The 27,179-nt window shown below is 41.5% G+C and overlaps 1 protein-coding gene across 2 annotated transcripts in view; it reads right to left on the reverse strand.

The window, feature by feature from the left end:
* SPECC1L (sperm antigen with calponin homology and coiled-coil domains 1 like) overlaps window positions 1-27,179 on the reverse strand; it is a 140,794-nt gene that overhangs the window by 39,660 nt on the left and 73,955 nt on the right. For both annotated transcript variants that reach the window (XM_042910427.1, XM_042910426.1), the window contains exons 9-12: window positions 22,872-22,963; window positions 17,079-17,169; window positions 3,402-3,485; window positions 971-1,127 (exon numbers count right to left, since the gene is read on the reverse strand). In XM_042910427.1, coding sequence (XP_042766361.1) covers window positions 971-1,127; window positions 3,402-3,485; window positions 17,079-17,169; window positions 22,872-22,963 — 424 coding nt within the window. The remainder of the gene's footprint in view (window positions 1-970; window positions 1,128-3,401; window positions 3,486-17,078; window positions 17,170-22,871; window positions 22,964-27,179) is intronic.

The following is a 27,179-nucleotide window of genomic DNA, read 5'->3' on the forward strand; positions in this document are numbered from 1 at the left end:
CACCCCTATATACGATGTATGCTATCTTTTTGAAATTTTTTTTTTCCTCTAAATTATAACTACTTCTTAGTCCCAAATGGATTCTGACATAAGAGAAGTATGAATAAAATATACTACTACATTTTCAGGTACTGTTTACCAAAGATCAGTGTGGCACCATGTTCCCACCTTCTGGTCTAGAACAATTAAAACCGTCTCTGGTGGCTCTCATTCTTCCATTCCTTTTCTAGAAACCTGCTGCCAAAACCAATCATCTTTCCCTGTGAAAAGCCTCCTGAGTCCCACCTTCCCTTCACCATTTCCACTGCTGTCATACTGATTCAGATTCAGCATCTTTGTCCCCAAAATATTATAATGTCATTTCAGTTGTGTTCCCCGATTTTTGTCCACAATGGAAGAATCCTTGAATCATCTCCTCACTCTGATTTATTTACCCCACTTTATATCTCCTACTATATCAAAGTGATTCAATTTGACTGTAAGGAGGTTCCATGCCTAGCCACATCCTACCCTATCAATCTTTTCTTCCACTGCCCCCAGATATGGTGGGTCCACACCTTCCTCTGGTCTTCTGTGCCCATCCTCTCTGCACATGGTGTACCACCTACCCATAGCTCCCCCAAACCTTGGTTACTCACCCTTCTGTACATTCACTCATGTCTCTGACCTTGCCAGCCCACCCTCCACACCCAGGCACCACTCCCCTAGGAAGCTTCCCCCTAACCCTCCACCCACACCCCATATTGTAATTCCACAATGCTTAGGAGGAAAGGAACCACCTCTTTGACTTTGCCTTGCTTTTTACTTCTATACCATCTTACCCAATTCTGGGCATAGAAGAGATGAGAAAACAATAACCCACAAAGAAAAAAAATCAGTGCTCGATTGCCATTATTTTATAATCTGATTATTGATCTCCGAAGGCTAGGAGAGGTATACATGAAATCCATCAGTATTAACTGTTCTCTACCTTATCCGACTTCGGGTGGTGGGGGTGACGGACGCCGTGGGAGAGGAAGACAGGGAAAGCTGTGGAGACGTGGTTCCCATAGCCATAAGAGAGGCCGGCGATGCTCCCTCGGGTGCATTGATGTCTCGTTTCATCTCTTCACTACTTCGTCGAGATACTGATTGTGAAAAATAGTCATTATGCATTTCATAATGGAGAAAGATGGTTACTTTTATAAAATACTTTTAAATTAGGTTTTTGAGACCTTTTCTTCAGGTTCCAAAAAAAAGTAGAAATTACCATATATGAAAAAAACTAACATTTCCTTTATCATACTGGTAACTTGGAAGGATTTATTTCTTTCATTAAAAAACCTGTAAAAAAGATGCGGTTGAGATATGCATTGAACCCCACATTTCCTGAAGGTATGGAATACATCTTATCCTTCACCATAACAATCACAGAACATACTATCCACTCTCAACTAAAGTAAACATAATCCTTCTGAACATAGCCAAAATACCATTTAAGGGGAAAAAAAAGGAAAAATACATCATCATTTAATTCTGGGTCAGGCCATGTTTTAAAAAACATAAACCAATGAGACAAACAGAAAACCAAAAGGTGTCACTTCAACTACTGAGAAACAAGATCAGTCAGAAAAGTTCTATTTTGAAAGGCTACCACAGTAAGCCATCACACCTTGTTAGAATTACGGAAGTTCTAAGAACTGCTAAGTGGAAGTAGCTCCTGCTTTAGCCGTTGGTAACAGAGCCACAACAAAAGCAAATTTCTAGCAAGGAGGCACTGAGTTGGCACAGGTGCTCAAGGCTCTGGGCTGAATGTGGGAAGAAGTGAAATATGAGACAAAGTTCCTGACCTCAGACATATACTCTCTCACATCAGAAGATGCTGGATATACAGGTGCCCTGAGCTGGCTGTAATCAATGTTATACATCAGTAATTCTTCCCAGATTACTGAAACTGCCCCTGCTTTTACGGACTAAAATTTTCTTGGTGATTATAGGATGGTCACAAGCAGAATATAACTCTGCATTAGTGAAGTGATGTCTGTAAAGATCCAGAGGAGAGAGACGCTTTCTCCTATTACATGATCTTATTAGAATGATATATTTATAAATATTTCTGACATAATTTTGTGATTATTCTTGTTTTTCTTTCAATATCAGATCTTCATATGCCTTAAATCAGCAGTTTCTTTTAAGTGGTGTGCTAGGAAATTGGATGAGAACCCCTTTCATAATTTTATATAAAATAGAGGAAACTGAGGGCACACCTGAGTGGCTCAATTGGTTAAGTGTCCGACTTCGGCTCAGGTCATGATCTCGCAGTTCGTGGGTTCAAGTCCCGTGTCAGCCTCTGTGCTGACAGCTTGGAGCCTGGAGCCTGCTTCTGATTCTGTGTCTCCCTCTCTCTCTGCCCCTCCCCCACTCATGGTCTGTCTCTCAAAAATAAACATCAAAAAATTTTTAAAAATATAGGGGAAACTGAAAACGAATCAGAAGAACTCTATGATAAGAAAAGGCTTTGGAGGCACCTGGGTGGCTCAGTCAGTTAAACATCCAACTTCGGCTCAGGTCATAATATTATGGTTCATGAGTTTGAGCCCCGCATTGGGCTCTGTGCTGACAGTGTGGAGCCTGCTTGGGATTTTCTCTCTCCCTCTCTCTCTACCCCTCCCCCCCCCCCCCAATAAATAAATAAACTTTAAAAAAAATTCAAAAAAGCAAGAAAAGGCTTTGGAATCTGAGCTTTGGGATGGTAATTTTGGCTGGACTTCCCACTAATACAAAGATCTGGCTATAATGCATAAAAACTGTACTAGCTTAAATCCCCATGCAAGTGGAAGGTTAACTGTATGAGGTAAAGTTATAGGAATTTCTCCTTTTCTGGTCCAATTTCTAGCTGAGTTATTAAGGGCAAATAAGGGCCACAAAGGGAAAATAATGCGAGCAACTGATAAACTGGGGTTAGCTCTATGAGACAAAGTAAGCTTGTTACATTCATCATTATAGGATGGCTTTTTTATACTGGAAAAATCTGGTTTCCAGAGAATTTTTGGTGTGCTCTGAAATAACAGTCATGACACACCTTGGGATTAATACTAGAATCTTTCACAACTATACCAACTTTGTATCAAGCTATATTTTCAGCACGACATCTAGCCCATTCTAGGCACTTCACAAATCTTGTTAAATAAATGGAACAATCTAGTTTTGGGCCATGAAATTGATTATTTTGAAATCAGGGCCATGAAATGTGATTTCTATAGAATCTGAAAAATACAACAGGGGAAATTCAGAGTGAAAATAATCAACTCAAGAGCTAAAGAGGCAAGAAAAGCTAGGTAAGTCTAAAGAGAAAGTATTTAGTACCATCACTAAGACCTCTGGAAGTCTTTCTAAGGGAAATTCCAGATAAAAGTCATCACCTGAGATGGTCTTGGCATTTTCCATGGCAGGTACTCTTGGCAGAGAAGCAGGTCGGCTGGTTGAAGATGTTCTTAATAGGTGCTCTGCACAAAATGGGAAGGGTCAAAATAAAGACATCAGACACTGAACTCTGAAGAAACAAAGGCAGCAGGAAGGTGAGCTCTCCTCCTGTCCCCCTGGAAGCTAACCCTTCTTTCTCAACCCAGGGCACTCTAACAATTCCCTATGGAGTCCATGTCTACTAAAGAGTTTCCTGAGACAAAGACTGTGGGAAAACATTTCATTCAATGTTTGATTTCTAGAGATAAGATTTGATACAGATGAATGCTTCTAAATCACTGACTGCTACTTACCACTTTGACGCAACTCAACCAAAATTCAAAGATCCCCTACTGTATGTAGGTCTAAAAGTACAAGCTAAATCAAAGGCTTGCCCTTCTGTGCCTAACAGTAGTGGGGAATCCATACATATACACAACCAGAGACAAGTCAGGACAGGACGATTGGAATAACAGAATGACAAAGTATTATCAAACCACAGAGTGAGAATCCATTCACTCTGATTTTAGGCAGCAGGGAGGTCTTCAACAACATAATGATATTAAGCTGAGCTTTACTAGTAGAGAAGAAGGGTGGGAACAGTATTTCAGCCAGACAACAAGCAGAACAAAGGTATAAGAGCATTCAAGTTACAGAACGATAAAATCCCAGTGGCCTCAACATGGGGCATATGGAAATCAGAAAGGGCGACAGAGAAAGGGGCTTTAAAGGGAAAATGAGGCTAACTAACAAGAGCCTTCGTTACTTAGTATGTGGACTTTAGTCTGAGGGCAACAAGGAAGCAACAGACATTTCTGAAATTCAAGGAAGGACGCAGAGAAAGAGTGCCTCCACTGTGCAGTTTGCAGCCGCACCCTGTTCCACTCCTCCCTTGCTCTCTAAACACAAGTCATCTTGGGAGTTTCTGGAGTTCCTCAAACACTGGCACTGTTCTCCTCCCTCCTATTCTCCTCCTCCATTTCCTCCATAGCCTGACTACTTTCATCACCCTTCTGGTCTAGCTTCAACATCACTTCCTCAGGACCTGCTACCCCAGAGTGGGAGCCCCCAAACACAGACCAGCACACTTCTTACCTAGGGCTATAAGCCTAACAAGGCTGTTGTCAGGCCAGGACGACAAGCACAAGGAGGGACAGACTAGATGTTCTGCCTGGCTGCCATGTCCTAAGGACATGTGATTAGCATGAGGGAAAACACCACCCCTTACATTTAATGAAGACTTAGCCTCACTGTCCAAGAATGGCCCTATAGCAAACATATTTTAACAAGGGAAAAGACAAGATTTACTGTACATTAGTCAAACAGGTCATTCACCACTTCTTTTTAAGAACCAACAATTAAAAAAAAAAAATAGTTCCTCTCAGAATGTCATGATGTCAAAAGTAATGGCATATGGCACCTTTCAAGGATAGCACCTCTGTTATTCCAAAATTTATTTTCTAAGTGTATAAAGAACATTTGGTTCTAATTACACACAACTTTGAGAAGGATGAACTTCCTTTCTTAAGGAAGACAGGACTTACACAGCCTACAGTCATTACATCTTCCCAATCCTGAACAAGTATCACCTTTGTACGAAGAGCCTGCAAGCAAGCATCAATCAGAATTCTGAACCCTGTCAGCAGTTGGCACTCATCCTCACAGGAAAAGCATATTATGCACAACGTCTGACAGACAAAACAAAGTTAGTAGAACACGGAAATAGTAGGAAACAGAAATCAACATTTTTAATTTAATCAAAATTTCCATTTTACAATTCTGCAGCTAGTCATTTCCCTAAATTCTTAATCTCCCAAAACACAGCAAATGAAGCAAGTGAAAACAAAGGTTGTACAGACAAATGAATCCAAACACGTAGCATGCTGGCCAAGGCCAGAAGCCCTTGCCATTCTCTCCAGGGAAAGTGTTTCTAAATTACCTGACTTCTTTCTCTTTAACACTGCACACCACAGGCACACAACTGAAAGAAAGTTCATGATTCCTTTGCTCAACGCTGGCTAAGTCTTTTCTTGCTGCATGTCTAAGGATCCAAATGTGTCTCAAGTCAGCAGGTGGTGCCCTACCACATACCAACACCTACTTTTTGAAAATGTACAAAATTGTACTGAAGCCCCAGTTCAGTTATTGTTTCCAAAATTATTTGTGGTAAACTCAACAGGCACAACACAGCCTGCAGCCATTCCATGAAGTATTTTCACCATGAGACTCACACTCGCTCAGAGGCACTTGCCCCAGTGGGAGCACATGTCCAAAGACTCCTGCTGTAAGCAGCTGGGTTCCACCTTCATGTCATACTGTCAGTTTATCTCTTTTCAGGAAGATTAGTGTATTACAGTCAAGTATGGCAAGCAGGAGAGACTATATTTTACAGTAATAGAGTCTATTCTATTGTCATATGGAGCTTTTCTTGTCTCTAATCCATTCATTAAACAAAAATCCCTTGGATGTCCACTACTCACTAGGCACTGGGTTTGGTACAAAGGTCAGAGAAAGGAAGAGAAGAGGCAAGAAATGGGACTCAGAATCTAGAGCAGAAGGCAGGCTTCTTTAAAAAGTCTTTATAAGTGAGGGATGCTAGGAAAGAACAAGTACTCGGGACTCTGGAAACACAACAGGGGACGTGACCTGCTCTTGAGGGGAGGTCCGGAAAAGCCTCCCCAGGAAATAACATCTCAGTTCAGACAAGAAGGGTAATTAATAGCTTTTATACAGGCAAAGGAGAGGTTGGAGGACAGAGAGTGTTCCCAGCTGAGTGCTCAGCACATACCAAAACAACCCCAGGGTGTCTATGTTCAGAGGACGGGGTGGAGGAAAGGAGCAGATGAGGTGGCAAAGGCAAGCTGGAAGGGCCAGAGCAGGCAAGGGCAAGCATGCAGGTGATGCAGGCCAAATTGAGGAGTGTGGACTTTATCCTGCTGGCAGTGAGGAGCCAATGAAGGTTTTATTAGGAAAGCATCTTTGTGGATGAAGCGGAGTGAAGGGCAACAGTGCACGCAGGATGAGGAGTTAGACTGTCTGTACAGGGGAGGGATGAGAATGACTTGGACTTGGGTTGTGCCGGGGGGATGGAGAGAAGTAAACAGCTTCAAGAGCTGTTCAATGAGGCAGAATCAACAGACTTGCTGACCCAATGGATATGGAGGTGACAACGGATAAGGTTCCACATACACAGACAAGAAAAGGGAAAAGTACTGTGGGAGGAAGATAGATGAGAACATGCTGAATTTGAGAACCCTATGAGAGATGCAGGGGAAGATGCAGAGCAACAGAGGAGGTTCAGGAGAAAAGTCAGAGGGGATACATCACTTTGGAAATTATCAGCACAGAGCTAATGAGAATGAACTTGGTGACCTGGGGGCCCTGGTAACCTCGGTCAGAGCAATCTCATACACTGGTGGGGACAAAAGTAAGGCAAGAATGTGCTGAGGAGTGATTGGGGAGAGAGGAAGAGGACAAGCTGTGCAAGGAGAAGAGAGAAAGTATGGTAGCTGCAGGAGGTGGGGAAGGGGAGAGAATTCTTTCTCTTAACCTCGGTGAGATGTGAGCATTTTTATTTTATTTATTTTTTTTAATAAATTTTTTTTTAACGTTTATTTATTTTTGAGACAGAGAGAGACAGAGCATGAACGGGGGAGGGGCAGAGAGAGAGGGAGACACAGAATCGGAAGCAGGCTCCAGGCTCTGAGCCATCAGCCCAGAGCCCGACGCGGGGCTCGAACTCACGGACCATGAGATCGTGACCTGAGCTGAAGTCGGACGCTTAACCGACTGAGCCACCCAGGCGCCCCAAGATGTGAGCATTTTTAAATGACAGTGGAAGGGAGCCAGTAGAGAGGGTAAAGTTGAAGATATAGGAGAAGGGGGTAATAGTCCAAGGCTAACAGCATCTGTGAAACCTAAGGGGATGAGATCCAGGGCTCAAAGGAAGCGATAACCTACATAGAAGTGTTCTGTTTACCTCCAACAGACAGGCAGTGACAACATGAGCATACTAGGTCTGCTCCTTAATTCTCTTATTTTAGAAATCACAGTAATAAACAGGTACAGGCAGTTGTCCCTATATTGTCTCCCAAAACAAATTTACAGGCAAAATAGTGGGTTTAGAAATAGGAGCCTAAATAGCCAATTTCTGTTCAGACAGTAGTTCCAAATAGACCGATGCTCCTGCCAAAAACAAGTACAAAATCTGAAGAAAAAAAAAAAGAAAAGAAAGTCAACCACTTAAAGACACTAAAGAGAATCCAAAAGCAGGCAGAAGAGGAAAGAGCAGGGGGCAAATTTCCCAGTTTATGGCTATAGGCATGAGTGTAGACCCCAGCTAAGGCCACAAGGGCAAATGGTAGAAAACCCACAGCTTTACTGCCTTGAAGAAGCAGAAGATATATTTCAGGACAACCAAAGATGCTGGAAAAGGAGGGAGTAGAGGAAATACCAGAAAGAATCACAAATTCTGTAGATAAACTCTGCCCAAATCTCTCACTGACCTCCGAAAACCACAAGCACAGATTCTAAGGAGTTGAATTAAGGACAAAATAACTGAACAGGTATTTCAAGTGAAGGAAAAGAGAGGTTGGATGGAGTTTGAGGTGAGCCAAGTTAATTCCTTGCTATCAAACCCCAATTTTCTGCACAGGAACAAAATAGAAAACAATCTCTACAATGTGTGATTCACGCCACCCAGGATACAATCCAAAATTACTGGACATACACAGAAAGAGAAAAAACTGACCCACACTCAAAAGAAATGGAAACCACCCAAGGATGACCCATGTGTTGAATTAGCAGAAAAGAATTTTAAAGCAGCTATTATTTCAAACATGTTGAACATTATAAAAGAAAATATGTTCTCAACAAATGAATAAATAAGACATTTCAGCTGAAAGAGCTGCAGGAGTATGAGACCAGCCCTAGCTGAGATGCAATGCAAAGGGAGCCTAAAGCTGAATTAGGAGCAGACATTGAGAAAACTCCCAAACACCAGCCCCTCTCTAAACACTAGGATTACTGGAGTAACTGGAAGGCTGCTATGCACTGAGGACATCACAGCAACTTAACAAAACTCAAACCCAACCCAGCTCCTGCACAGATTAACTCAAACTCCCACACTAAACAACTAATGGAGACAGGTGCACGTGTCAAGGCAAAAAACAAAAAAAACAAAAACAAAAACAAAAAAACAATCTACTGCCCTATACAAGATGTCCAGCTTTCAATAAAGAATTCATACACAGAAAGCAAGAAGAAAGCAAAAAAAAAACAGTAAATCCAGTTCACTATGTCAAGGCACAAAGTAATCAGTAAAACCAGACTCAGATATGGCAGAATGTTGGAACTATTGGACAAGGCATTTGAAGTACTATGATGAATATGTTAAAGTCTCTGATGGAAATAGTAGACAAACATACAAGACCAACTAGGCTTTCCTATTTGTTTTTAGCTTATGGTTTCGATCTCTCTGCTGAAATTAGACAAACAGAACTGTGAGAACCATGTCTCCGGTTACTGCTAAACACCCTACAATGCACAGAAGAGAATGAATTTTACTGGATACAATTTTTTTTTTCTAATCAACCAGAACTGGGGGGGGGGGGGGGGGAGGGGATGAAATGCAGACTGTGACAAAATTAATCTAACTGTATTACAGAAGCATGATAAAACCACACTGAGAGTGATGAAAAAAGGGGCTGATCTACGTATCTTTAAGAAAACAGGGGTTTTGACCGGATACTCTAAGGTTAAACACAAAATGAACTGTGTGCATTGTACTTTGGTAGATTTGCTTCTCAGGGGGGTATGGTGTAGCAATTTTGAAACTACTGCATACAAACAGGAGGGTTCAACAAGTAAGTCAATATATTGTAGATAATGAGAGCCAGGTTTCCCATTGTTGGGAGAAAGAAGGTATAAATAAGGAATAGGAAAAAGCTTAGAATGCACCCTTTGGTGCTGGCTCGGAGTCAAAGACATTAGCACAAACACATGGTTTTTGATATAGAAATAATACATATGTGTATGTACACATGGGTTGGTATACATGCAAAGTTTTCCTAGCTCCATCCAGAGAGGGACAGGAGGCATTGAAACCTCAATGAGCAAAAAGCCAGCACCCAGATCTTGTTTTCAAATACTATTCTCTAATAAAAGTAAGCAGGGATCCTTGGAGAAGTGGTTAATTCCAGAGCTAGTAGAGGAAAAAGAACAAGTCTGGATCACTTGGTGCCCAAAAGTAAGAAAGTGCTTTTGAGGGGAGGGGGGCTGTGTCAAAAGAACAAGGAATCAATGTGAAAGAGTTCCCAGTGGCTCCCAAGTTGAAATAATTTAACAAAAGAAATAACAGTAAGAGATTACAACCCAAAGAATAAAATAAATGCCCATGAGTCTATACTAATACAAATAAATGTTATAAATAGAACAGTAGGTATAATAATATAAATAATTCCTTACAGAAAGAAAGAAAACAAAATCATGGTATAGAACACCACAGTAATAATTACTGCAGGCAAAATACACAAACAGATGCTAAAAGCAGTGAAAGAAAGTTTAAACAGGAACAGGATATTTATTAATTACCAGCAGACAACCATCTTAACCAAGTGGTCATGGCCAACACCGCCAGTAGTAAGATGTACTGACCTTACATGCCCCTGATATGATGATACCCTGAGAAGGGCACCTCACCTCTGTCGGGGTGCTTTCCCGACAGTACATAACCTCAACCCCATCAGAAGGAAATACCACACAAACCCATACTGAGAGATATTCTAAAAAGTTCACTGGTTAGTATTCTTCAAAGTCATGAAAGAGAAAGACTGATAAACTGGTGGAGACTTTAGGAGGTAAGACAACTAAGTCTTAAAGTGGGGCCCGGGATTTGACCCTGGAATAAAAAATGGGCAGCAGTGGAAAAACTGGTGAAATCCAAAGTCTGTAGTTTAGTTCATAATATTTTAATGATACAGATTTCTTATTTTTGATAACTGCCCTATGGTTGTATAGGATGCTCACATAAGGGAAGCTGGGGAAAGAGTGTAAGAGAGTTCTGTAATATTTTTCCAACTCTTCTGTAAGGCTAAACTTATCTCAAGAGTTTAAAGGCTGAGAGAACACCATAAATAAATATTGCAATGCATGCTCAAGTGTACCGATTGCAACTTACCTTGAAAAGCATTAAAAAAAAAAAGCATTAAAAAAAAGATGGATAGAGGGATGGATAAATGTGATAAAGTGAACACAGCAAAATGCTATAGCATCTAGATAGTAAGATGTGGGTTTCCACTATATAATTTCTTCCAACTTTTCTGTATGTTTGAAATTTTCCTAATAGTATGTTGGGAAAAAAATATGAGCCTAGATACTCTGGTTTATCAAGACAAATACCAAGAACTACAGAGAAAAAGAAGGAAAGGGCAGGGGCGGAGAAGGGGAATGTTTCAAAGTGAATAGGTAGATACTCACTAGACTATAAATAAAAGAGAGTAGTGTAGTAGTATGTCTATTTGAATTTTCCCTAGGAATTGTGCTGCTAGAGCTGGATCTAGGGCTGAATCAGATCCAGAATCTGATTTAGATCTATCCTCTGAAGAATGAAAATTACTGTGAAACTGTAAACAGAAAGCTCTTTTGCTTTTACTTATATTAACTTAAAAGAGACTATAACTTTTAACAAAGATTTGGCTTTCTAGTAAAACCTCCTTTGTATCACATTTATTATTTGCACCCTTACCATAAATCAATGTTTTCAAAATACTGTGTTTTGAAACTTTTTTACATCTCTAGATTCAAGTAATACAATTTAAACAGATGATAAGAGTATGAATTTCTTGGGGCGCCTGGATGGCTCAGTCGGGTAAGCATCTAACTCTCGATTTCAGCTTAGGTCATGGTCTCACAGCGGTGGGATCGAGCCCCACGTGGGGCTATGTGCTGTCAACATGGAGCCTGCTTGGGGTTTTCTGTCTCCCTCTCTCTCTGCCCCTCCCCAGCTTGTGTGTGCACATGCACTCTCTCTCTCTCCCCCTCAAAATAAATAAACATTAAAAAAAAGAAAAAAAAAAGAGTATGAATTTCTTTGGAGCACCTGGGTGGCTTAGTTGGTTTGAGTGTCCAACTCTTGATCTTGGCTCAGGTCATGATCTCAGGTCAGGATCAAGCCCTGTGGCAGGCTCTGCACTAAGCATGGAGTCTGCTTAAGACTCTGACTCACTCATTCTCTCTCTCTCTCTTTCTCTCTCTCTCTCTCCCCCTCCCTCTCTCCCTCCATTCCCCCCACCACTCACTCACACTTGCTCTAAAATAAAAATTTTTTTCATAAAGTATGAATTTCTTTACAGAACATAACTACACTTGGATTAATCAACTTTCACAGATACCAAATATCTGAGCCATGACACAGGACACTCACCAGGTCACCCTGATACTAAGCAAACCTAGGTTCCCCAACCATCTGCAACATCCAGCTGAGGTCTTTTGCTTAACACTCTGGACCTTATAAGATCACTGTGCAAGTGGGGACAGTAAACACCTTTTCAACCACCTGTATGCATGTATCTGGTTAGCAGATCTATCCTTTCCTGCTTACTAGGCCATAAACACTAACTCATATCCTATCTACAAAGAGTCACTGAGGGGGCACAATCATGACCCTAACCAACATTACCAACCAAACAGCATTTGATTAGTCCATTTATGATAAGATTTCTCGACTGAAACATTTTTCTGCAACTGACACATAAGCATGATGCTAAAATAGAGCAAACACAAAACCCCTATACCTGTTATAATACGCTTAACTGACAAAAACACCAAATTCTCTAACTTAAGTGTAGTAGAACAAGAGGCAGCACCTTTTAAAATTTTGGTAATGAAGCCACTGAAATTTTCAAAATGAAAATTATACATTGTTCTTTAATTTATGTCATAATAAAAGAAACCATCAAGGAAGAAAAGTGCTTCAAGAGAGAGCCTAGAAATCCTACTCTCTTATCACAGTTTGGATAACCATGGTGGCTTTTTATGACCAAGAATCACTTGGTTGTTCTTAGTTGCTGGGTTTTTTTTTAAGTTTATTTTGAGAGAGAATGAGAGAAAGAGTGAGCAGGGGAGGGGCAGAGAACAAGGGAAAGAGAATCCCAAGCAGGCTCTGTGCTGTCAGTGTGGAGACCAACACAGGGCTGAATCCCACAAACCATGAGATAATGACCTGAGCTGAAGTCAAGAGTCGGACGCTTAACCAACTGAGCCACCCAAGCCCCCTAGTTGTTCTTTGTTTTATATGTGGTTTCTTTCTCTAATGACTGTTTAAAATAAAAGATCACACTATCAACAAATTCTCAAATAAAATTCACCTAAGTAAAGGGGTGCCTGGGGGCTCAGTAAGTTGAGTTTCTGACTTTAGCTCAGGTCATGATCTCGCGGGCTCGTGAGTTCGAGCCCCTCATCAGGCTCAATATCAGCATGGGAGCCCACTTCAGACCCTCTGTTCCCCTCTCTCTCTCTGCCCATCCCCTGCTTGTGTTCTCTCTCTCAAAAATAAACATTAAAAAAAAAAAATTCACCTAGGTATGTTGCCCACTCTCTCTTGTATTTGCGCTGTTTCAGCTAAGCCCCATGAAGCACAGTCTAAAGTGGAGAAGGAGACCTGAATTAACACAGACTGACCACATACCCCCATATCCAATAGCATTATCATTTGATACCTTACCAGGTAATAAAATGAGGAGAACCAGGGAAATGTTGCATTCAGCAGAGCCCTGGAGACATTTAACACATTTAGTCTGTGTCAATAACCTTGGCCCACCAACCTTCCACACCCCCATTCTGTACCCACAAAAGCCAAGTTAATAGGAAAAACTAAATAATATTCTTTGCCCAATTTCCCCAATTTGTCCTTTCCCAGAATTACTTGGGGTGCTTATGAAAATGAAGTTTCCAAGCTCCCTTTCCCAGAGAGTATATGGCAGTAGATCTGAGTTGAGGCCCAGGATTCCCTATTTTACAAAACGACTCAAGTAAGTCTTGTCAACAGGTAAGTTCAAGAAACACTGCAGGTGCTGGCTTTCCCCAGTAAACCTTGCCTAGTTGCGAGCCGATCAAGAAGAGCCTGGGAAGGTAGCTGCTGAAAGGGGAGAAGGCTCCCATGGTCGGCTTCAGCATGGCCTTCGGAAGTTTGGAAGGCCCTGAGTCACTTCTCATTGGAGCATGGGGCATCCCCATCTTTCTCCAACTGTGACATGGGGACTCAGTTTTTTCTGGTGTCCAAGGATCACCTCAAGGCTCTAAAGATAGGGTCTCTCCCATAGGCCTGTCACTGGCCCAGGGTTATTTTATACATATTCTCAAAGGCTGTGGTATCGTGGCTCCTGGCTCCAACTGAACTTGGCACTGACTGCAGACTTTATTGATAGAACTAGGGCACATGCAACAGGCAGCTGAGTGGGAGTGCTCCTGAACCCTTGGCTTCTATTTTTGTCCTTAGTGCCTGCAGCTTATAGATGCCCAAAACATAACGCGTAGTGATGCTTTCTCACAACCACCTGCCGGCAGCTAAGCAAAATTCTAGAGACCTTGGTTGCCTTGCAATGAACTAAAATCTTGTACTCAGACAATAAAGAGCCATCCTTCTCAGCCACTTGCGCTATTAAGTTCACACATAATAGTAATAAAATTTAACAGTGGGCATTTACTGTGGACTAAAATCTATGCTAAGCCTTTTACAGGCTTTAACTTCATTCAGTCAACTTACAATTTATTATCAAGAGCCCAGTACTTTGTAACAAGTGCTGAGATACCTCAGTGAACCAAACAGACATAAATCCTTGAAATCACGGACCTCCCGGTTTAGGGAGGAGGCAGACAATAAAAGTTACAGACAAGTCAACTATGTAGCCTGCCCGAAGGGATAAGTACTAAGTTAAAATTTTTTAAAGGGAAGAGGGGTCCTGGAAAGGGCATGTGAAGGAGAGTGTGGTTTATAATTTTAAGTATGGCATGCAGGGTCCAGCTGAGGTGAGACTAGAACACCTCACCTGCATTGAAGGAAGGCAAGAGTGGGCAGTCCAGACACACAGCAGAGCACTCCTGCAGCAGACACGCCAGCCCAAGGCTCCTCAGTCAAGAGTGTGCCTGAGTGCCCAGGGAGCACAAGGAAGTCCATGTGGCTGAGCAGAGTGACTGAGAGAGAAATGTGGGAAGGCCAGAGAGGCAACCAAGGCCACACTGGGAGGGCCTAGAGACCACTAAGAGAACTCTAGCTTTTCTTCTGAGAGAAATGGGGAGCTAGGGGAAGGTTTTGAGTAGAATGACGTGTTACAATTTCTATTTTTCAAGATTATGCTGGCTGAAGGGTTAAGAATAGACTGTGAGGGGGATTAAGAATCTTTTTGCCAGAACCCTTGTGAGAAATGATGGTGGCTTGACCAGGGAGATGGTGGTAGAGGGAAGAGCAATGCTCTGAGTCTGGATGCAGAGCCAATGGAGCTTCCTAAAGAATGAAACAGTTTTGTAACTTTGTAATGGTGACAGATGGTATCTAGTAACTAGACTTATTGTGGTGATCATTTTGTAAGGTATACAAATACCGAATCATTGTGTTGTATACTTGAAACAAATACAATGTTATATGTCAGTTATACTCCAATTAAAAAATGGATTTGATCATGAAAAAAAAAAGAGCCACACAGTTCTCACATATGGGGTCTAAGATAAAGAAGGGGGTTAAGGATGACTCCAATAAAACTGCCATTAATTGAGATGGAGAAGACAGATTACAGGTAGAACAAGTTTAGGAAATGTGAGAATCTTGTACTGGACACACTCAGTCTGAGAGCATTCAATATCAAAACGGAGATATTGAATAGGCAAGTGGATACATGAGTCTAGAGTTAGGGGAGAGAAACAGACTGGAGATATCCATTTGACAAATAACAGTTAAAGCCATGAAAAAGAATATAGTAACAGCGTGAGTACAGAGAGAGAAGAGAGGCCCAGGGACTGAGCTTGGAGGCACACCACCACTGACAGGTCATAGAGGGGGAGCAAGCACAGGAGATGGATGAGCAGCCTGGGAGGGAGGGAGAAGACACAGGAATGGGCATCACAGAAAGCAAAAAGAACTTCCCAGAAAAGGGAGTGCTCAACAGGGCCACATGCTGCCTACAGTTCACAGCAGATGAGGACTGAGAGGTTAGAACCACAACATCACTGACAACCTTGACAGAAGCAACCTCGGTGGAATGGTAAGGGTGAAAGACGGAGAGTGGATTTAAGAGCCCGGGAAGAGAGAGATTTAAGAAGTTTGCGATTATTTCCAATTCACAGATGAGAAGACAGCCTCAAAGAAGTCAATGGCCAGGACACACAAGGCCGATGATATATGCACTCTACACATACATAATCCTTAATGAATTCATCTGGGAGGGAAGGGTGAGAACATGGTCAAGATGCAGACAGAGACTTGATACCTTCTACTCTTTTTTCCATTAACAAAAGGACCTTCTGAGAGGAGAAAAGCCCTTAAGTCATGATTGATGAAGGCACCAGGGCAAAGAGCCAGGGGTAGAAGGCAAGCCTTTGTACAGGGAAGGGAGCAGCAGCACCATCTTGTGTTCCATTGTCCCTAAATATGGGCACAACCAGTTCATCTGAACATTCAAGACTGGCTGCAAAGGGCCAGTTCCATTGCCAAAAGGAATGCCTCCTGCACCAGGTGCTCCATGGAGTCCATAGAGCATCCTCTGGTTCTTTAAAGGGTTAATTCTCTCAAGTCTGCTTATTTCCTCCCCAAAACTGCTGAAACTTTGTAGTCTCACGCTTAGAAGCTACCTGCCACAACCAAGAAAATGTGCAGAGAAACACATGGAGGTGTCCAGCATGCATCAGTGAGAAGAGCTCCAGGCTCCTGAGGGATGTACACCCCTGAGCACATCCATGCCTACCGCAAAAGAAGTCCGACATCTGCATCTCACAGCACCATCCCCAATGCCAGAAACCATTTCTCCAGTGCACTTCAGCACCACACAGGAAGAGGCAGTGTAGATAAGAGAAGGAGCTCTCACTTCCAAAGGCAGGAGATGTGGGTTCTGGTACTGGCTCTACCACAAGCTGTGTGAAAATGGGCAAACCCCTTACCAGTGGACAAAGGAATGGACCTTATCTGGACCTCATGTCTCAGAGTCTCAGTTTCCTCTCGTGGACAGTAATACAGAATACAGAGGTTGAAAGAATGGGCTTTTTGGTCAGGCTGCCTGGGTCCACTATTCATGAACTACGTTAACCTGTATTAAATTATTTAACTTTCTGAAACCTCATTTTTAGTAGCTATAAAATGCAGAGGGCAGTACGTACCCCATCAAGAACTATGAAAACAAAGTGTCCAGTAATGGTGTGGACCCTCCACTGCCTACTGTAATGCTACGAGAGAGCTGTCTTCCAAGATGCATTTATTAATAACTAATCTCCCCATCTATAACTAAGACATATAATTAGTAAACTTCTGATAAAGATATATACCAGATCAGTTGAAATAATGTCAAGAACAAAGAAAATCAAAATTTATTTAGCCAAAAAAGTCTAAAGAATAAAAAATGAATAGCGAAAGTGAAAGACTGTGACAGATATACCTTGAACGGGGATCTCCCCATAGTTTGGTCTCTTATCTGACAGCGCTGTCAAGGGTTTGGATGCAGAGATCGGCCCACTTATAGAATGTCTCTGAAATCATAAGATAAACGGTATCAAAGTTAGCTTAAATCTAGAGCTGGGACTCAGAAATAAAGTCAATGTTGTAGAGAGTAAATATTTAGTTATGAATTTGCATAATTCTTTCCACATGATTATAATAAGGCTAACCATACACACACTTACAGGCATATAATGCAATCAATACACTATTTTAAAAATTCACAGAAATATCCCATGTGCCCATTACTGTTTACCCCAATGGTAACATGTACAGTATAATATCACAACCAGGATACTGACATTGATACACACAAGATAGAGAACATTTGCATCGCCACAAGGATGCCTCCCGTGACTTTTGTATAGTCATACTTTCCCTCCCCACATCACTGAACCCTGGTATTTTGAGTGTGATCTCATTATTTTGTTTAAAGAAAATTCTTAAATATTACATACCAATCAGCTAAATATGAAATGTGCTCCTACTACAACTGCCCCAGTACAACCCGTCATCTTGATCCATTACCACTGCAGTGGCTTCCCCACTGGCTTCCCCATCTCTGATCTTATACCCTCTCTCCTCCGCTTCATCTCCTGCCATCTCTAGGTAATGTTCAAATACCACCAAACTACTTATTTTCATACAGTCCATGGTGTTTACATCTCTGTCCTTTCTGTCATGCTTATTTCCCCAGTCTTTTTTTTTCATCTAGTGAGCATCAAACTACTTATTTCATATTCCCAGGAGAAAAGTATGCACGGCTCAACTTCACATCCTTATCAACAGTTGATATGGTCTTTTAATTTTAGCCATCTGAAAGGGTACATAATGGGATCTTATTGTAAATTTAATTTTTACCTCCCAGTGACTAATGGTGTTGGACATCTTTTCATGTGTTTACTGGCCATTTGTGTATCTTCTCTTAGGAAGGGACTTTTAAAATCTTTTGTCTGCAGGGCACCTGGGTGGCTCAGTTGGTTAAGCATCTGTCTTTGGCTCAGGTTGTGGTCTCGCAGTTTGTGAGTTCGAGCACAGACCCTGCTTTGGATTCTCTCTCTGCCCCTCCTCTTCCCTCTCTCTGGCGCGCGCTCTCTCTCTCTCTCTCTCTCTCTCTCTCTCTCAAAAATAAATAAATAAACGTTAAAATCTTTTGTCTGCTATTTACTGGTTTGTCTTCGATCAAGAAGACAAATACATTTTGGAATACAAGTGTTTTGACAGATAAATGTATTGCAATCATATTCTCCCCAGTCTTTCATCTCTTAATTTTTTTGTTTTGTTTTTTTTTGAAGGAGAGAGACAGAGCATGAGCGGGGAAGGAGCAGAGAGAGAGAGAGAGAGAGAGAGAGAGAGAGAGATACAGAATTAGAAGTGGGCTCCAGGCTCTAAGCTGTCAGCACAGAGGCCAATGTGGGGCTCGAACTCACGAACTGTGAGATCATGACCCGAGGTGAAGTCAGACACTCAACTGACTGAGCCACCCAGGCGCCCCTCCAGTCTTTCATTTCTTAATTATCTCTCAGAGCAGTTTCAAATTTTGATGCCCAATTTATTACTTTTATTTTATAATTCATTCTTTTTGTGTCCTAAATAAGAAATCCTGGCCTTCTCCAAAGTCAGGATGATTTTCTCTAACGTTTTCATTTAGAAGTTTTGTAGCTTTACCATGTACATTTAGGTCTACAGTTAATTTCAGGTTTTGTTTTTTTTTTCTTTTTAAGTTTATTTTGAGAGAGAAAGAGAGAACATGGAGAAGGGCAGAGAGAGAGGGAGAGAGACAGAATCCCAAGCAGGCTCTGCACTGTCAGCACAGAGCCCGATATGGGGTTCAAACTCATGAACTGTGAGAGCGTGACCTAAGCTGAAATCAAAAGTCCGACACTTAACCAACTTATCCACCCAGGAGCCCCAGTTTCAGTTTTTATACATGCCTTGAGGTAATGGTTGTGGTTATTCTTTCCCCATGTTGATTCTAGCTGTTCCAGAATCCTTTGTTGGGAAGGCTATCCCTCTCAATTGAATTACCTGGGCACCTTTGTTGAAAATCAACTGACCTATTGCTGGATTTTCTATCTATTCTGCTGATCTAATGTCTATGTTTAAACTTACGTCAGTAATTGCAACTTCTGGTACTCTAGCTATTTGTGGGATGGGGAGTTTACCAGCTTAATAAAGACTCTGTAAAAATGAATAAATAAACAAACTAGGTTGGTACCACACTGTCTTGATTACTGTAAGTGTTGTAATCAGGTAGTATAAGTCCTCCAAATTTGTTTCCTTTTTTATCCCCCAGATGCTCTGGATATTCAGGGTCCTTTGAATTTCCATATAAATTTAAATTTTTATTATCAATTTCTACAAAATAGCATGCAGGACTGTCATTGGGATTGTGCTGAATCTACAGATCAACGTAAGGGAGAACTATAAGATAATAACAACGAGTCTTCCAATCCATGAATATATCTCTCCATTTATTACTTAATTTCTCTCAGCAATGTTTTATACTTTCCACTGTACAGATCTTGCACAGTATTTTGTTAAATGTATTGCTAAGTATTCCAATTAAAAAATTTTTTTAATGTTTATTTATTTTTGAGAGAGAGAGAGACAGAGTGCGAGCAGGGGGAGGGGCAAAGAGAGAGGGAGACACAGAATCCGAAGCGGGCTCCAGGTTCCGAGCTGTCAGCATAGAGCCCGACGCGGGGCTCAAACTCATGAACTGTGAGATCATGACCCCAGTCTAAGTCAGACACTTAATCCACTGAGCCACCCTGGCGCCCCAGTATTTCAATTTTAAATTATTCACTGGAGTGACTAGATCTAAGAGTTAGCAAGAGGGGTCCTCAAGACATAGCTAATCTTTTTATAACCTTACCTTGTAAGTGACATCCCATGCCTTTTGCCACACTCTATTCATCAGAAGTGAGTCAGGAAGTCCAGCCAACATGGTTCCATAAGAGTGTGACTACCAGGAGGTGAAAGTCACTGAGAAGTATTTGAGAGGTTGAGTACCCCAGTTACTCATGGATCTCCTAGGTCTTTTTGAGCTTTATTTTTAAGGTCTTTTAAGGTAGGTCTAGCATAGTGTTTACTCAAGAGCTGCTATTTAGTTCTACTTCATGGTGTGCCCCTTAGGGGTCTCTAACGAATGTTCCAAGTATCGCAAGATTTCTCCATGGTGACCAGTGACAACTCAAACGATTCCCTGCCCTGTGTGAACTATGGGAAGTGTTTGCTTGACAGCTCCCTGGTAACTCTATTTCCTGAAAATTGTTCATGCAGCCTTGTGAGAATTCACCCTGTGACTGGCATTTAAGCAAAGACTCACAGGGATGCCTCTGCAGAGTTCTAGACCCTTCCTCTGTGTAGCTCCCTTCTCCCAGGTCCTCTGCCCTGCAAATTCTAGCTCTCTCATTCTTCCTAAATGCTGATCTGGGTCTCTTCAGACCCAACTAGTTCCCCCTTCCCAGCTCTATCTGGATTCATCTCCCCTGTAACCACCATCTGAAACCTCCCTACAGGACACGTGTGGACCCAGCAGGACTTTTATTAACTTGTACTCATGGATCACAGTCTTGTACTGCCTGTTTATGTGTCTGAATATAACTGCTTCCTATAATTTGTCCAGTGCTCAAGTTGCTTGGGGTGGCAGAGCAATCTGGCCGCCACTCCTGCACAGCTAGAAGAATTCCCACTCAGAGAGTTTTGAAAACTAACAATGCCAATCTTGGGCCCTATTCCATAGAGATTCTCATTCACTAGGATGAGGCCCAGGAATCTATGATTTTCATGCACAATTAGGTTTGAGAAGCACTGTGCTAACTATAAATAACCAAGGACTACAAAGCTACTAAATGGGACTTGTAATTATTAACTTTTTCAACTTACAGAGATCTTTTACCTCCTATCTTTACAAAGTCATGCTTTGTACATTAAATTTCAACTGACATATACCATTTAAAGAAACTTCACCTTATTTGAAGTTTATATTTTGCACCTTTATTTTGCTTTTATTTGTATCTTGAGGTCTTTAGAAAAAGTGTGATTAACAGAGAGCACATAAAGAGCATTAAATCTGGGCACCTTGCTGGCTCAGTCGGTTAAGCGTTCAACTTTGGCTCAGGTCATGATCTCGCAGTTTGTGAGTTTGAGCCCCACACTGGGCTGTGCTGATAGCTCAAAGCCTGGAGCCTGCTTCAGATTCTGCGTGTGTGTGTGTGTGTGTGTGTGTGTGTGTGTGTGTGTGTGTGTCTGCCTGCCCCTCCCCTGATCGCACTCTGTCTTTCTCTCAAAAATAAACAAACATTAAAAAAAAAAAAGCATTACATCTATAGATGGGATATGGAATTCCCTTGCCTTCTTGTAAATTAAGAGCATAACACCTTCTATATACATGCAAATACAGAGCCACTAACTTGCAGCATTACAAATGCAGGAGTGCACTTTTACCCTAAATGTCACACAGGAAAAAGTTAAAAAAAAAAAAAAAAAAGTATTCATTAGCAAAATACATGGCCAATAATAGTTAACACAGAACAAAAGTCTCCACTCACAAATAAAATGCTCCCAAACCCTATGGCCAAGGCTACCCTGTATCACAGGGTACTAGGTTGAAGGCCATTTTTTCTTTGGCTACTCTCACCTAAGTGGAAAAACTCCACCAGAGCCATTCTTTCCAAAAGTGGCTAACCAACAAGAGCACAGTGAGAGGGCCTCTTGGGCACTACAGAGCAATAGCCATCTGCCTTGCTTCTGGTCTGCATTTCCACAGTGGTCGAAGAGCAACTTTGGAGACTTGTCTATAATGGATTAGCAATGCCCTTGTGCTAGCAATGCCCTTGTGATATAAAATGGTCCACAATGAACCACACTTTTCTGAATTCATGCCTTGTGCAGAACCCTCCCACTCTGAATCTGTGCTAGCTTTATGACTTGGCTGGACCAAAAGAATGGGACAGAAGTGACACTGTCCAAGTTCCAAGACTAGGTCTTAAGGGGCTTTGCTAACTTCCACATTCACCTTCATGGAGTTTGAGACACTGCACCATGAAGGAACCTGAGAGGAAAGACCACATGGAGAGAGTGACCCAGCCATCCCTGGTGACCCAGGCCCCAGACCACCCTACGGCTAAGTGCAGCTGCAGAAGTGAGCCCACGCAAAACCAGCAAAGAACTGCCTGGTCAACACTGAAATGTGAAAAATAATACAACTGCTGTCTTAAGCCACTAAGCTTTGAAGTGATTTGTTATATAGTAGAGACTCAGACATGCCAACTACAGCTTCTACTTAGAGAGATGGTCCCTGGAGCCACACGCCCAGGTTCGAATCCCAGTTCTATTACTTCTTCATTATATGATCCTCAGCAAGCTGCTTAACCTTTCTGGGCCTCAGTTTCTATATGTGAAAACTAGGGGTAAGAACAGTACCAAATACTCAATAGAGCTGTTTTAAGGATTAAATGAATTCACATTATAAAGCATTTGGAACAGTGTAGAACACACAGCAATTACTCAACCCCTGTTAGCTACTGCTATTATTGGAGACTTTCAGAAGAGTAACATAATTGACCTTTACATAATTTATCTCAATGTAAGGATACTTACAACATTTCACAATTCCAAGTACATCCCTCATGAGGTTGTCACTGCCCCCTAACGTAACTGTAAATGACTCTGAAGAGGACTTTCAAGTGCTGAGGTCCTCACAGCCTACATGGTCATGGACACTTACCTGCATAGGGGAGACAGCTGCTGCAGGAGGGGTTTTCATAGGACTTGGACTCAGAGGCGTTCGAGGAATTGCAGCTGCAGCAGGGTTTGGTACTACAAAAACAAACAAATACTGAGTGTATCACCGTACAGTGGACGCTTTCATAACTGGTCTCCCCTGAAAGGTTCCCAAATTATCCAATGCTTTGGCTCCCCTGGAAACCGTCCTGACGTCTAACCTCCACAACACAGACACAGTTGTGCCTAGCAGGTGGTGCTTCTCCCGACACTAGGTGGACTGCCTGTTCCTCAGAGTCTTTGCGTTGATTCTCAACCCTGGTTATGCCAGTCATTTCATCTTTGCCATTTAATTAACTTTTGTAGTTAAAGAGCTCCATAAGCCAATGAAATTCAAGTTCAAAAAACCCAAGAGGAGTATTTCCATAAAGGCATCAGGTGAGAAGCCTGACCCACAGTGGATGCACATTCAACGAAGGAACACTGGAAAACAAAAACAAGAAACAAAGGAACGCTGGGCTCCTATTCATCTTTTCTCATGTTCTCCTGTGGAGTTCATCACTTCACAAGTATTTTCTGGTCTGCATTTAATGCATGATGTGTAATTATTCACTCGCATGTCAGTCTCCCTCTCTAAACTAAACTCTTCAAAAGTAGGATTCATAATTTACTCACTTCTAGATACTTGGGCTTGGTACAGATTCTGGTAGAGGGTGCATAAAAATGGTTATTCATTTGAAGTTAAATTAAATACAAAACAGGACAAACCAATGAAATCAGACATATCACACAGTGAGAAAAGATGAAGAAGTAGATCACTGTAGATCACTGTGGACCTTTTAAGGCAGCCAAGCACTTATATTTAAATTGCTATTGGGGCGCCTGGGTGGCTCAGTCGGTTAAGCGGCTGACTTCGGCCCAGGTCATGATCTCGCGGTCCGTGAGTTTGAGCCCCGTGTCGGGCTCTGTGCTGACAGCTCAGAGCCTGGAGCCTGTTTCAGATTCTGTGTCTCCCTCTCTCTGACCCTCCTCCGTTCATGCTTTGTCTCTGTCTCAAAAATAAATAAACGCTAAAAAAAAAAAATTAATTAATTAAAAAAATAAATAAATTGCTATTTCTTTTTAAGTTTATTTATGTTGAGAGAGAGAGAGAGAGAGAGAGAGAGAGAGAATATCCCAGGCACGTTCTGCACTGTCAGCTCGGAGCCCAATGTGGGGGCTTGATCTCATGAACCATGAATGAGATCATGACCTGAGCCAAAATCAAGAGTTGGATGCTTAACTGACTTAGCCACCCAGGCGTCCCTTAAACAGCTATTTTTAGATTCATTTTTTTTATGGAGATAAAATTCACATAATAGAAAGTAATTTTAAAATGTATAGCTCAATGGTATTTAGTATATTTACAAGATTGTGTAACTATCATCACTTCTACCTAGTTATAAAACATCTTTATTACCCTAAAAGGAACCTCAGTATCTATTAAGCAATCACTTCCCATTGATCTCTACCTGAGCCCCTGCCAACCACCAAACTGCTTTCTGTCTCTATGGATTTACCTATTCTGCCTATTTCCTATAAATGGAATCTTACAACCTAAAGTCTTTTGTGTCTGGCTGCTTTCACTTAGCATGTTTTCCACATGGTAGTATGTATCAGTACTTCTTTTATTCCTCCTTATAGCTGAATAATATTCCATCAGATGGACACACCATATTCTGTTCATCCACTGATCGATTAATGGACATCTGGGTTGTTTCTACATTTTGGCTGTTGTGAAAAGTGCTGCCGTGAACACTTGTGTACAACTATCTGAATACTTATGTTAACTTGTTTTGCACATGTAATTAAGCAGTGGAACTGCTGAGTCACTTAGATATATTTTATTATAACATTGCTTTTTCTTTTTTTTTTAATGTTTATTTATTTTTGAGAGAGAGAGAGAGAGGGGTGGGGGAGGGCAGAGAGAGAGAGGGAGACACAGAATCTGAAACAGGCTCCAGGCTCTGAGCTGTCAACACAGAGCCCAACGGGGGGCTCGAACTCACGAACTGCGAGATCATGACCTGAGCCGAAGTCAGACGCTCAACCGACTGAGCCACCCAGGTGCCCCTATAATATTGTTTTTTCAAAAGGATCAGTATAGAAGCAGATTTATCATCTTTTTGCATTAGAGCTCGTTTCATCAATATTTTGAATAACTGCATGACTTTTAGTGTAGTCATTCCGTTATTATTTCATTTTAGAAGAATAGATTTTTGTAAGTCTTTCTTTCATCTTAGTCCATCATATTACCCAGAGGTAGCCACTAACAAGAGTTCCAAGTGCATCTTCCTGCACTTTTAGTGCAAAAATCTATGTATTTAAAAAACAAAATCACGCTATACAATACTAGTCTGCAACTTACTATAAAGTACTGCAGGCATATTTTAACATCAGTACTTCGAGATTGACCTCATCCTTATTAAAAAATGCACAGTATTCTATTGTACTAATGGGTCATAACTGACTTAATCCTTTAAATGGGCACATAAGCAATTTTCAGGTTTTCCATTTTTTCAAACAACGCTACATTGAAAACTTTGCGTGTATAGCTGTATCTATGCATCTTTATAAACTTGTTCCAGTATTATGTATGAGAACTTCAGGGTCTCTGAATATGGCATTTTAAATTGGAAGATATTGTCCTCCAAAACATCTGTACCAACAGTGTGTGTGAGTATACAAGTGACTTTTGCTCTGATTTTAAGTCAAAGAAAACTGATTTGTGTATAGTCATAGAACATAGATTATAGAAACTCTATTATTAGAGTGAATTAGTATAAAGCCTATCATGAAGTTTAAAGAATTTTTAGAAGAAAATATAAATTTTACGACACCTTATATTTAGTTGTTTTTTTTTTTTGAGATTTTACTTATTTTTTAAATGTCTACTTATTTTGAGAGAGAGAGAGAGAGAGAGAGAGAAAGAGAGAGCACAAGCACATGTGAGTGAGTGGGAAAGGGGCAGAAAGAGGGAGAGAGAGAATCCCAAGCAGGTTCCACGCTCAGCACAGAGCCCGACATGGGGCTCAATCTCACCTCCTCGAAATCACAACCTGAGCAGATATCAGGAGTTGGACACTTAACTGACTAAGCCACCCAGGAGCCCTAAGATTTTAAGTAATCTCCACACTCAACGTGGCGCTCAAACTCACAATCCTGAGATCAAGAGTCACATGCTCTACTGGCTAAGCCAGCCAGGTGTCCCCCATTTAGTTGTTTTTAAAAACTACATCCCTGGGGTGCATGGGTGACTCAGTCAGTTAAGCATCCAACTCTTCATTTCAGCTCAGGTCATGCTCTCATGGTTTGTGAGATGGAGCTCCGCGTCAGGCTAAGGCTGACAGTGCAGAGCCTGCTCGGGATTTTCTTTCTCTCTCCTCCCTCTGCCCCTTCCCCTGCTTGTGCTCACTCTCTCTTTCAAAATAAATAAGCAAACATAAAAACTACATCTTTTTCCCTTTCCCAGAGCTGAGGATTAGAGAGATGAAAAGGAGGCAGGCATCTGAAGGTAGGAAGAATGAGCTTCTGGGTACAGAAGAGCCCATGTGACATGGAGCCTGACTTATTTCTGGACTGAAGTCCAGTGAGGCAGGAGTATAGAGAGCAGGGGAAGAGTGATCCAACTGAGGCAAGAGGAAGGCAGGGTCAGACCACGTATGCATCTGGGGATCTGTATTTCATTCTAACTATAATAAAGCAGCTAAAGGAGTTTAAGCAAAAAAAAGATCTTTTTGTCATGAAATGAAATGGAGAGAACTGAAATTAGAAGATATGGTGGTTGGTACTAGCAGTTGATTGTGCTGCTAGAGATGGAGACAAGTAAACAGAACAAAGATGTGTCTGCTAGAGGCTAGACCGACATATGGAGGTGAGAAAGAAAAAGGATTTAAGGAAGGAGGATTTCTGGCTTAATTAACTGGGTAGAACAGTGCTGCCAGTTATAAGGGGAAAGACTGAAGCTCAAGGACAAGAGTGTGGTTTTGGACAGAAGATGTGTAGGAGATACCTGAGTGTCAATGTCAAGCAGGCCTTTGGATTTATAGACTTATAGGAATTTAGAGGAAGGGAAAGAGCTGAATTCATACATCCGGAAGATTTTAGGCACAGAGAAGACACTCAAAATCCCAAGACTATCTTAAGACCAAGTCTGAGACCAAGATGTCTGAAGTTGAACAGATCCTAAGTCTCCTGCTAAAGTCACTTGACTGTAAGACTAACTCATTAATACTACATGAAATTTGATGAGGCTTAGAGAATAGGATGGTAA

This window comes from Panthera leo, chromosome D3 (genome assembly GCF_018350215.1).
Source record: "Panthera leo isolate Ple1 chromosome D3, P.leo_Ple1_pat1.1, whole genome shotgun sequence".
Taxonomy (NCBI): domain Eukaryota; kingdom Metazoa; phylum Chordata; class Mammalia; order Carnivora; family Felidae; genus Panthera; species Panthera leo.